The following is a 12918-nucleotide window of genomic DNA, read 5'->3' as shown; positions in this document are numbered from 1 at the left end:
TGTCTAGTGTCACATTAAAAAAACAAACTGAAAATGGCAGTTTCGTGTCAACCTTTTAATTTTAAAAACATTAACACCCTTCACATAATTAAACTCTGAGCTGAAAATTTTTTTTTCACTGTCAGGTCTACAACTGCTGGCGACAGCCTAAAGCTAATGGGTGTCTATGTCAGAATACAAAAACACAGAGCTCTCAGTGGTGGGTTAAAACATCATGTCACTTGTCAGCCAGACCCATGCAGTCCAAGGCTGTTTAATGTCCTGCCAGGTGGACCACGGTGCTGAAAGCTACTCTGCAGTGAAACAGGCATCTACTGTATGTGTGGAGTAAATTAACTGACACACATGGTTGTGTCTTGCTTGCTTCAGTATGATGTTAAATATTACCTAAACCTGTCACCTTAAAGTCCAGCTCATCACCACATTGGCTGTAACTGTCAGAAGAACTGACCCAGGTTTACCCAGGTGTTTGCAAGGGCGAGAAAGTGGTGTGGAGCATCCACCGTGTTATTTATCTAAGAAGTTCTTCACTGTGTTCTAACGAAGAACATAGTGAATAATAATCCTCAACCATTTACGATACTACTTCTACTATCGCCACAATTGGTCCAGCCCTGTGCCTTCACCTTCCACTTGAACTTTCATAAGAGCAGAGAGAGTTCACACTAGGACACATCTCTCTTGATTATCAGCTATTAAAAGCAGGACCTAAAACGTTATTGGCACGATGGACATTTCCTCCTGGAGGAGCTGGACTACCTGTGCATCTTGACTGGGTGACACATTCCATGTTCTGCTACTACTAGTGACAACGACAATCGGAAAACGAAAAAGTATAGACCATTCAGTCATGAGGGATAAGAGCAACACTTCTCATGATAAGGAAATCAGAGACAGAGAGCAATTCTGATTATAGTACAAGATAGAAGTTCTCTTTTTTAAATCTGCAATGTTTCATTCTTCCTCATTGATCCCTCTGCAAAATGTTTGAAGTTTAAATGACATGGCGGAATTTGTTGAAACTATATAGTCATTTCTATTTAGTTACCACAAAACAAGGTCTTTCATATGGCAAGCCTTCAGAAAGGGGCTACTCATGTTCACAAACAGAGTGGGCGTAAACATGACAGGAATAATGTGTTTAGTGTGTTGTGGGTGGAAGCAGTTCCAAATTGAGTAGCTTTATTGCACAGTGGAATACCAGTGAAACCACCCGGACAGCCTTTACTCTTGTACAAAAAAATTAGTGACAGTAAAAACATTCTCCAGTTACTGGCCCTCTTCCCAGAGTCGTAAAAGTTTTAAGGTGTTCATAATTGCTAACACACCTGTAAAAGTCTAGGCTCATGTTCCTTGGATGTTTATATCTGGGCCCCTTTCATTTTCCTCTCCTCTTGCATGCTGAAATAGTCACATGTTTTCTATTTGACTGTTTTCCTGAAAAACTTCACCGTAACTACTCTCTTGCTCTGTTTGTTTATAGAGAAATGTCCTGTCCGGCTCTTTGGACAAAATCTTTAATTTCACCAAAAAACAACAACAACCCAATACCAAACTGATATTTCCACGTCAAATGCTGTGTCACTGAAATGGAAACTGAAAAAGAGGAGGGAGAAATGGGGATCACACACCACATGGCAATCAAGATGTTAAGGGCAACAAAACTTACATGAATCATTTAAACCATGTGATGTCACGGGTCAGCTGCATTAAAAGGAGATTCGCACAATTTCTTGTTCCAGAATTCAATGATACTGGTACACATAGTCAAATATTTTAACAAGTAAAATTAATCATGGTGCAGGAAACAGTTTGGTCATCTGGATAAATACTGTCTCTTGTGAAGTCTCTGTCATTGTTTGTATGCTGACCCCTCATCAACTAACTTGGTTATAATGGCAGTTTCGCGTCAATGACATTTTATTTGTATTTTGCAAACCATCTGATTAGTCCTTGTGACAGTTGTACCTTTGGTTCTTCAGCATGCCCAGCAAATGGTCCGTGCTGATGAGAATCCCATCTCTACATGCAAGATGTGATGGTAACAACACAATTGTATGGCATTCTTAATCAGCTGTGTTCTTTCCATTATATGATTGCTGTGTTCATCTGAGAAGATGATTACAAGTTCTCCTCCAACAGAAGGGAGATCATAGCAAAGCAACATGATGCTGTAGAAACAGCAAGTAGGACATGATCTAAAATAAGACAAAAATTAAAAACATTGCTGTGAAGAGATCTGGTAGACCTGGAGGAAGCTTTGCCTGAGAAAATGCTGCTTACCACAGCCGTCAATTCCTCCATCAAGAGTTCTACCTGGAGATATCCTTTGGCAGGCTTTGAAGGAGTGACATAGAACTCTATAGTACACCTTATTCCCACAGGATCAGAACTCAACTTCCTTCAAAAAGACTGAGGCAGACCATCTGCCTCCTCTGAGTTTTAGATCTTACCACATTAAAAAAGAAATGTGTAGGAGTCTCCACATCTTTCGATATGGTGACTCTGGAACAGACCACATTCATTCAACAGTTGAAGGAGCCCAATGCCTCCCCTAAACTTGACCACTGACCAATATGCTTTCCAACTGGCCCAAAAGCTTCACAAAAAATTAAAACATTTAAAATTTTGACATTAAAATAAACCAAAAAAACTACCATGTCATAATATCTGTTAAAACTACATGATGGTCTGTGAAAGCTAAGAAACTGAGAGGAAGCAAAACATGACAGAGAGGCAGATATATACAACCTGTCCAGTCTGGCTAGACTAGTCTTCCCATCTACAACCTTGACCCAAGTATCCTAGACAGCAGTACTTGAGTACAGTACATACTGGATATTTATTCCACCACAATTTTCTTAAATGAACATCTTCCACCAGTTGCAAAAAAACCCCCCAAACAGCTGAGGGTAGAACTGCCATTGGCTGACCCCTGTCCTGTCTAACTTGACATCAGGACAACAGCTCCAGTTCCCTCCCATCACTGTGCATTCCTGCTGGGAAATACCATGACCAACGTCCTTCATTTTATTTAGAAGGGATAATGCTTCAGGCCCGTCATCAAAAGAAAGGACATTAATACAGCAGACAACAGTGCTGTGTTCTTCTGCTTTTACGAACAGAGCTCATTGTTTTTCTGTTTCTAGGCTGGATAACATGTTGCTCTTCACGGAAGGCAAGAACAGAACAACCACGCCAGCACTTAAGTTTGTGCTGACTAAGGACATGCTGTACAATCCACCACTGACTCCAATCCCACTCATTTTGACCATGATTTGTCTTTCCTTTGTTTCCTGCAAAAAAGACAACACCCTAGGCCTTCTGCTTGATGACCCCTGTGACTAGAGCCCTTTTATGTCTGCCTCTGCCTCCATTAACATTTAAAGCCAAGCCTAACCTATCCCATAACCCTGGAGGGTAGTTGGGGCACCACAGACAACCTGCAGTTGTCATCATATGGTGTCTCTTGGGCAATAGAACCTAACGGCGTACATCCCTCTCCAGGTTGGATGCAGTTTAACGTAATACCCATATCATATCTTCTCCATCCGAAAAGAGAATGGACAGAACAAGATGTATATATAATACCCACACACACACACACTGCAATGTCAATGTTTCCATATATGGGTCCTCACCCAACAAAGGATTCAACGACTGGGCTTTCAATGTCCCACTGAAAAAGCCTCCCTTCTCAAAATTCAGATGTATCTTGAATTCCAAAGGCTTTATATTGATCAATGTTAAACATTTAAAAATACAAATTTGATCACTTGAATTACACCTGTTCTGTACTGCAGTTTTACCTGTACACAAAAATACATACATATTTTTTTATGAAATGACAAAACAGTAGATTTCCATAATCCAGTTAACCCTCCCTTATTCACGCTTCAATGTGCACAGCTTCAATGTGTACGTTTCGACACAGTGCTTTAAACAGTCTATAAGAGTGTGGGAAAAGGTTAATACAAATAGAAGGTGGTTTAATACCAGTATGGGGAGGGTTCATAAATGTTTAAATTATCATAAATAATAAAATAGTTTGTCGCTATATTGCGGAATTTTGTTTTTCATGGGTAGTCCTGGAATGCATTAACAACGAGTAACGAGGGATTACTGTATCAATAATGAACTGAAACCTTACTGTGAGAATATGACCAAAGCAGATTTAACTGTTGGTCAGTCTAATGCAATAATATAGATTCTAGCTCATAATCACTGTCTGTGCAGCAGCTGTTAAATGTGTTGTCTGACCAATGGACAAGTGAAAAAAAGCATCTGTCCAGTCTAATGAAAGATAGGTTGCTTACAATAAGTCATTACTGAGCAATGGGGCTGAGACCACAGACATTCCTCCTGACAAAAAAAAGAAAGTCATGCTGTCATTGCCAGTTTTTCTGCTTTCTCTGCAGTTTTTGCTACGTGTACTGATTTTTGTACACATTACCAAAAAGCCTGACACTTGATTCATTTTTTGTCCTTCACCATATGTGCCTCTTTGTGTGTGTCTACCTCTCCCATGTCTTACTCTGTCATTGGTGCGTGGTTAGGGAAGGGTTAAGTGCTCTGCTCTATAAACTCCCTTAAATAGTCTGCAGGAAGCTCCTGGTTCAAGCCTTGAAAGACAGTCATTTGAGACTTTGCAACAGGGGCTCACAGAAGAGAGCAACTGCAGACCAAAACTCTTAAGGTGTGTCTGTTGTGTCAGCGCTGCACTGCTATGGACAACATGAAGGTTCTCTTATGCACCTGTCTGCTGGTGCCATGGCTCGTGGCCGCCTTGACCAAGAAGTCTGACCAGAACTCACAGCTGATACCGGGAACTCTACCAGACACTGGGCTTCACAGACACTTCAGTGACCATTTGACATCAAGGAGGGTTAGGGTAGGAACTTAATTATCACAGAATCTTTGCACATAAAATTGTAATTTATAATGCTGACAAATATTTGCATAAAATCCTTTTTCAATATTAAATGCACAAATCTGTCCAAGACTTAACAAATATTTGCAGTTCATTGGAGACATTTAATCTGTATTTATTATCTGTATTTTTCCTTTTTCTTAGAGCACTTCTTCCAGAGATTATCCTTAGAGTTTTATATCATTGTTACATAATACAGTAATTCAGTTAAGCATTTACTAAAACCAAAAATCAATTCGATCAAAATTTAAAATTGATGATCAAATGGTATTGATTTCCAATATTTTATTGTTTTTTTCCAATTTGTACAATCCCATCTCGATGGGGAATGAATTAACCAACCGTGAAACCAGTGAGGTAGTAAGATCCCACCTTAAATGATTCTTTATTGGTTGTGTGTGTGTGTGTGTGTGTGTGTGTGTGTGTGTGTGTGTGTGTGTGTGTGTGTGTGTGTGTGTGTGTGTGTGTGTGTCTCTCTCTCTCTCTCTCTCTCTCTCTCTCTCTCTCTCTCTCTCTCTCTCTCTCTCTCTCTCTCTCTCTCTCTCTCTCTCTCTCTCTCTCTCAAAGTAGTCTAACGGCTACTGGGATCAAGTGCTGACAATGAAAAACCTTAAAACTCTCCTGATTCTCATTACATATAAAATGGCATCACTTATCAAGGTTTACTAGACAAAATCTAGCCATGCCTTGTAGTATACAATGCACTTCTGAAATAATCTATTGAATCTGCATGTTTACTTACAGAGGGGGGAAGATGCAAAGAACAAGACTAAGCTAAGCTAAGAACTAAGACTAAGACTAAGCTAAGTTTGTGCCACAGCAACCAGGAGAAAATGTACTTAAATGTTCTGTTACATTTACAATTTGAGTATATTTTAGAACCTATAATTTTTCACTTGAGTGAAGAAAATGAACCAATGTGGGATTTCTGAAGTAATTACATTATAAAAAAAATGAAATCACATAACATGAAGATATTTTGTCTTTAAAAAAAACAACAAAATTTTTTCCTTATCATCATCAGTGATCGGTCGTAGTGCAAGACATCCACCAGAGGGTGGCGATAATACATCTTCATACTATTGAAAATGAGTGAGACCTGTGTAGATTCTCATTCATCCACGTCATGGTGAATTTTGTAGATGGAATCACAAGTTAGAACATTTTTATTTCTTGTCCCATTAATTTCTTTAGTTCTCACTAACCAAACAACAGCTGACGGTATATTACTTATTAAAGATGGCATCTAGACATGTTTCCCATTAGCTTTGTTGAAGTTGACAAACTTAGAACTTTGATGAGTCAGCTACTGTGTCAATATCATTATTATGATCAGTGAATGAAGTGCACAAATTGACATGTCTGTTGGTGTTAGACTGTCTCAAATGTGTAGTGTCATATTGTCCAGTTCATGTGACACTTTTTTCATTTCCAAAACTGACCTCCTAATTCTGTCGTTATCAATGTATTACAGAAGATGCTTCCCCTTGCTGATGAACCTGATTCCGGTCTAATCACAGAGGGAGGAAACGTCACTGGTAAGCAAAAGACTGGTCGACATCTTGCTCAACTGATTCCAGAGTTAATTTTACCTCAAGAAAGTAGTGCATCCCTAGGATGCGCTTCACATAAAAATTGTGCATCCCAACATGACGTTTATGCATCCCAAAAGTAATAACAGAATATAGGAAAGAATCTTTTAAGGGAAAGCTAACATGCCAGTTTTGATTGCAGATTTTTAAATGTAGGTGTTTATTTTACGCACGTTATTTGTATTTGTTAAAGTTATTCAAATGCTAAAATTTGCAAACAATCTGAAATACACTCACAAAGGTTAAGAACAATAACAGACTCAAAATCTTGAACAGGAAATGGAAAATCAGGAAACATTGAGTTTGAGGGTCTGAGGTGGTTCATTTAGTCCTTTTAAGACCAACAAACAAGAGCATTCTCTCATCAATTTTTTTGTCCCTACAGATGTCATTGCTCTTATATAAAACTCCTGCAATTATATTCTTTCCTTCTGAGAACATATACTCCCAAATAGTCAGGGTTCCCCATTCTACTGGGCCATGACAAGGCCAACTGGCCCACAGAATCTCCTGAAATTTTGTCTCACAGCAGTTAATCCTGGAGATAGACAGCTACATAGACAAATTAATTGTAGTAATTACTCATCCTCTTTGATGGTGATAGAAAATAAAGATAATTCTATCTGACAGGTATCCTGACCACAGTGGACAGGCTAAAAAAGAGGAGCTATGGTCTCATGTGATGGTGATAGTTAGATGATAATTCGGTGCATTGTAAATAAACTGCAGGGGAACAGAAATGAACAACTCCTACATAAACTTACTGTAATGAAGATGTGACATATGTAAGACTGTGATATTTATTAAAACAATTCATTATTCTACAAAATAATTTCAAAGTAATTTCAAAGAAATTATGAATTTGACAGATGTTCAGTTGTCATATGAAACAAAACTGATCAAAGAATAAGAGTCAAATAATTAATGTGTGTTTTAACATTTTTATCAATTTCATAGTGTAAAATATAATACTATATACCAGTTTCAAGCTATGTACTACTCTAGTCTTGAGTTGTATACTTGCTCCCTCTGACATTTCCAACAAAACATACATATCTGTATGTGTCTTTAAGAAAAAGATGTTTCATTTGGTCACTGTAACCTTCAGAGAAATTTTAGCGTGATGAAAGACGTCTGCATAGATAGATAGATAGATAGATAGATAGATAGATAGATAGATAGATAGATAGATAGATAGATAGATAGATAGATAGAGATAGATAGATAGATGGATAGATAGATGTTAGCTATTGCTAATATATTAGATATTAGCTACTGCGCCATGATCATTTTTGCCTGAGTCAAGTGAGACCGAGTTTCACTGTGTATGGAGGGTTTTTTTGGTGCTTTTTAGACAGGCAGAAAAGAACTGCAATGATGTCATCTTTGTATTTGTTAGGTTAGGTTAATAAACCGAGAGAAGTAGAAAATGCATGCTGCGTCATTTATCAAAGAAAACAATGTCCATGATCTCAAATGGGAGAGTCTTCTGCTTCCGCTGTCTAATTTGATGGGCAATAGGTTTTTTGCCATCTCATTAGACAAAGCAATGAACTGGTTCAATGGTTAGTTGTTAAAATCTAAGTGTTGTAACTACATCTAAGCTTGTGAAAGCTTTTGTACCTACCAGCAAGATGTCGCCATTAATAAAAGTGAAAAGTGTTTTCCTTTATGTTGCAGACCTGCCCACCTGCCTGCTGTGTGTATGTCTCACTGGTTCAGTGTACTGTGAAGAGGTTAGTCCCGACATGACCGCTGTTCCTGCCCTGCCTAAAGAGACGGCCTACCTGTATGCCCGTTTCAACAAGATCGAAAAGATCCGTGCAAAAGACTTTGCAGAAATTGGTAAGTCTGGACAGTAGCCCCCCTTGATGGCCCTTGAGGCACATCAAGTGCATAGTTCATATTAAAATGTACTGCATTTGCCTAGTAAAACCCCAACGATATGTGTATCAGCTGCACTGTAAGTTCACTGTAAACTGTTGAAAAGAAACTTAAGGCTGGTTATTTCTACATAAACAAGGACCAAGACAGTCAGAGAAGGCAACCTCCCGTGACTTACCACTTCCAGGGTAGGTCAGGGTACCCTGAAAGTAGTACAGTCAACCCTCGGTTTTCGAACATAATCCGTTCCAGAAGGCTGTTCGAAAAGCGAGTTGTTCGAAATCTGAAACTATTTTTCCCATTATAATTAATGTAAATAATTTTAATCTGTTCCAAGTCTAAAAAACAACTTTTTCTAAGTTATTTTTTAACTATTTTACACCATAAACTGCACTGTATACTGTTTACCATAAATAAAAAAGGGTAGAAATAGACACTGTGTTTTATTTTAATAAAAGATATCCTATCGAACTTTTAACACAAATGCGCTACGGAGGAAGTATCCTGGGCATTCGAGTTCGCTCGGCTCCCAAGTGAGTCGTGTTCAGGTACGCTCGGCTTCTTTCGGTTTACACCATAAACTGCACTGTATACTGTCTACCATAAATGAAAAAAGGGTCGAAATAGACACTATGTTTTATTTTAATACAAGATATACTATCGACCTTTGAACACGAATGCGCTACAGAGGAAGCATCCTGGGCAGTTCCCTCGGCTCCCAAGTGAGTCTCGTTCTCAGCTTCTTTCGGTTTGGTCGAGAGCCGAATTTTGGTCGAGTTCAGAGACGTAACATTCTCAGATTTTCTGGTCTAAAACCGATTTGGTCCAGAACAGAAGCGTTCGAAAACCGAGGTTAGACTGTACCTAACTAGCTTTGACCATAGATCAAGGCTAGTGCATAGGTAGATCAAAGCATAGGTAGATCAAAGACCATAGATCAAAGCACGGTCTTACTCAAACTGGCCTTCTCCCTCATCTTTCTAACTTATCCGGTTCCTGAGAGTACAAAAGTTGAAATTTGGCCTTGGCCTACTTTTCTCAAGGTCAAAGTCATCCCCTTTGTCACCCGAGTAATGTGCTTTTAGTTTCATATTTCTATCTGCAATGGTTGTGAAGATATTTGGTGGATTAACTAACAGACGGACGGACGAACGAACGAACGTATGAACGAATGGACGAACACACGAACACTGACAATCACAATACATCACCGCTTGGAAGCAAGATGTAAAAATAAGTCTAGGACTGGCCCTCTTATTGTTTGAACAATGTAGATGGTTTAGCCAAGTCTTAGTTACATATAAATTATATAATCTAAATCTAAAACATGTTTGCATTGGATTGTACAAATTTATTAGTTGTTTGAACATAATTTGACTTGAGAAATATATTTTTCTACAACTAGTGAGACGTCCAAAACATCTACAACTGTGGTAATACATTTCTATCCTTTGACAGTGACTCTCAGGAGGATTGACTTGACGGGGAACCTAATCTCAGAGATTGAAGATGGAGCATTCTCCAAACTAATCCGGTTGGAGCAGTTGTCTCTGGCCGAAAACAGATTGGTGAAACTTCCAATGCTCCCTGCCCAACTCACATCTTTTAATGCCAACAACAACCTCCTCAAAACCAAGGGTGTCAAAGCTAATGCTTTCAAGGTACATATCTTCACATCGGAAATTACAGTTATCCAATCCTGTTCTAATGCAGGATATGTATAAAGGCATCTAAAAATCATTTAATGTTCTCAGTCTCTACAACTTCCTGTCTGAAACACCTTATGTCAGAACACTTTTGGTTCCTTACTATACAGTTTATTGTAGAAAATTAGGGGACACTTGAATGGAGCTTCTAAACACCTACCCTACATAACTTAATTCTACGTTTTGAGAAATAATTTCAAGAGTGAGACAAGCCAAATAGAGAAACACTCACTTGGATGGGCAACCATCCAGGGATAACTCCAACTACATATGATAAAAGTTTTCAAATTAAGTTGGTGAGCATTGATTTTGATTTTGGTCTCTGTACATGCAGAAGGTTTCAAAGAACAGCTACATTTACATTTAATCAGTAAGTGTTTAGGTTAATGTCAAACAAAGAGCTTGACTCCAGCTCCACTAAAGAAAACCTACAAAAAACCAGCATATTTTTCAAAATGTCCCCTACTGTAGCCATAGAGTGTACCTCTGACATTCATCTTCTGGGTTGCTTTATAGCCAGGTATTTAACATAAACTTACAAGAAGACTCCCACCTTTCACAAGCACAAGTATAACTGTTAACTGAAATGACTATGGTGTCAATTTGCCTCCCGACAGAAAATGACCAAGTTGCTCAACTTGTTCCTTGCGGACAACAAGCTGGAAGCTGTTCCATTCATTCCTGACAGTGTTCGGTCCTTACACCTACAGGTTTGTATCTTTTAAAATACTGCTAAAATGTAGATACATTCATAGAGTACACACAGATCCTAATAAGCCAAGGCCTTAAGTGAATTTAAAAATGCAGTCGATGTAATACCCTGAAGACTGACTGATAAATTCAAAACTGTTTATATTTCCTCAGAACAACAACATCACTGAGGTCAACATAGACACCTTCTGCAAATCTAACAACACCTACTACCTCAGACCAAGCCTCACTGAGGTCCGTTTGGATGGCAACCCTGTGGTGTTGTCCAAGTACCCAGACAGCTTTACCTGTCTGCGAGTACTACCAGTCGGAAGGTACCGCTGAGGTGGCAGAAACTTTACCGTGTCCCTGATGATGGAACAGTTTTCCCACAACAGAGTCCTAAATGGGTGGGGTGGGGGGTCTATTTTTGAGGGCATGGGTTCCGTAATGCAAGGGTAAGGTTGTCAATGTTTTACAATAGCAAACCCACAAGCAAATTGTGACATTGTCAGGTCAAAATGAAACCTTTCACTGGATTGAATATATACAAATACAATAATTTCTCTTTTCTGGCCTGGAATCAAAAGTAGGTATTTAAAATGTGCATAAAGTGGCACATTTTATTCACTGTCACATAAATTGGTGCTAAGCATCTGAGAAGGGCTCTGAAGAATTTAGTGTGACATCTGAATTATCGGAATTATGTTGTAGTCTTGATGGGCTGAATTGTCCACACACCTTGTCAGTCACTGGGTGTAGGGGACAGCTTTGGATTTGGAAAACTGTTCAGGATATCTTTGATTTGTTTCCAGAAAAAATTTTTTCAATCCTATTAGTACATGAAACACATTGTTTGAAGCATACTCAAGCTGTGGCAAATGGATTATAAGTGACAAACAGGCTAATAGATTATGGTGTCCTGTTAAAAAGATAGTATACATTTTGAATGTCCACTCCACCTGTGATATAATGCCTGTAGAACAGAGGTAATTAAATCAGTTGTGAAGAATCAACACATCAATGAAAGGCCAAACTATTATTTCATGCTGACCTGATACTATACTCCTCAGATGAACAAAACTACTACAAGACTGTAAATGAGCCAACACACATGTAGCCACATTGCTTCCAACCCAGTGCTCTCCCTGCAGAATTAAATCAGGAAAAAATGGCAAAATATCCCCTGCAAATTCTAGATGTATTAGCTAACGCATCCAACAGTTGCTAACAGAGCTGTATGCCTTTTTCACCACACTTTTCATTGTGACTCAGCAGGAATTTCATTTGGGTAGACATCATTGCATGAATGCATGAATGAATGCATGACTTTGGAGTGCTTTTTTTGTGTTACATGTATTGTACTGTTGCATGCTTCATGTTAAACTTTCCAGACTAAACCTTTAGAGAAAATGTGTTAATGAAATATTGGCTATACAGGCAAGAATATTTCCAAAAAAAAATGTTTTTAAATACCATCACCAATAAATGAAAATGTTAAAGACAAAAACAACATCTTTTAAACAGTCTGACAAAAACACGTTGTAATCTAATGTTTTCCTTAAAAGTATGTATCAGTCTTGAATGTCAAATGACAAAGAGACTGGAACCAAACAAACACTCACAGGCATTTTACACCACCATTGTGTGATTTTATTTCAGTTGATAGGTTCCAATAAAAAAGAACACTAGATATGTATATTTGATCAAATGTATTTCGTAAGCATTTTGTGCCTTACCTTTTCTGTAATTTATAGTCCCAACTGAGGTGCACTGGGAAACAATGTAGCCTTGAAGTATGGTAACGTGAAAATGAGCTATTTTTATTTTCCTGCTTTTAAAAACTGTATTTTACTCTTCCGGATCATTTGAGAAATTAATACTGATGTGAACAAGCAGTATAAAGGGAGATATGTTTGTGACATGGCTATGTTTTATTTTAATAAAATATCATTTTTGAAGTGGTTTTATCGATTTTCGCATTGTGTCATTAATAATAAGGCATTATTAGCTTGCAGTGTGTTTACGTTTCCTCAATCATGAACTATAAAGGAGACACTATGGTTAGCAGGTTTTCAAATCTGTGGTAGATTCATGGTAGATTCACTCATTTTTA

The 12918-nt window shown here is 38.2% G+C and overlaps 2 protein-coding genes across 3 annotated transcripts in view; one reads left to right on the top strand and one right to left on the bottom strand.

The window, feature by feature from the left end:
* The window catches only part of cenpp (centromere protein P), a 90630-nt gene that overhangs the window by 62968 nt on the left and 14744 nt on the right, over nt 1–12918 (bottom strand). The window lies entirely within an intron of this gene.
* Nucleotides 4605–12767, top strand: ogna (osteoglycin, paralog a). The gene is made up of 6 exons (XM_068314993.1): nt 4605–4891; nt 6405–6468; nt 8203–8367; nt 9865–10067; nt 10730–10822; nt 10977–12767. Exons 1-6 carry the CDS (start codon nt 4727–4729, stop codon nt 11145–11147), a joined length of 861 nt encoding a protein of 286 aa, XP_068171094.1. The 5' UTR covers nt 4605–4726; the 3' UTR covers nt 11148–12767.

This window comes from Antennarius striatus, chromosome 5 (genome assembly GCF_040054535.1).
Source record: "Antennarius striatus isolate MH-2024 chromosome 5, ASM4005453v1, whole genome shotgun sequence".
In the NCBI taxonomy this organism is placed as follows: domain Eukaryota; kingdom Metazoa; phylum Chordata; class Actinopteri; order Lophiiformes; family Antennariidae; genus Antennarius; species Antennarius striatus.
The sequence above is the reverse complement of the archived record's forward strand: the minus strand, read 5'-3'. Positions and strand labels throughout refer to the sequence as shown.

Bases quoted from the DNA above. Each gene is read 5' to 3' on its own strand.
- ogna (XM_068314993.1), top strand. From the start codon at position 4,727: ATGGACAACATGAAGGTTCTCTTATGCACCTGTCTGCTGGTGCCATGG. The intron at 8,368-9,864 runs GTAAGTCTGGAC...ATCCTTTGACAG, and splicing joins AAAAGACTTTGCAGAAATTG to TGACTCTCAGGAGGATTGAC. The intron at 10,823-10,976 runs GTTTGTATCTTT...ATATTTCCTCAG, and splicing joins TTCGGTCCTTACACCTACAG to AACAACAACATCACTGAGGT.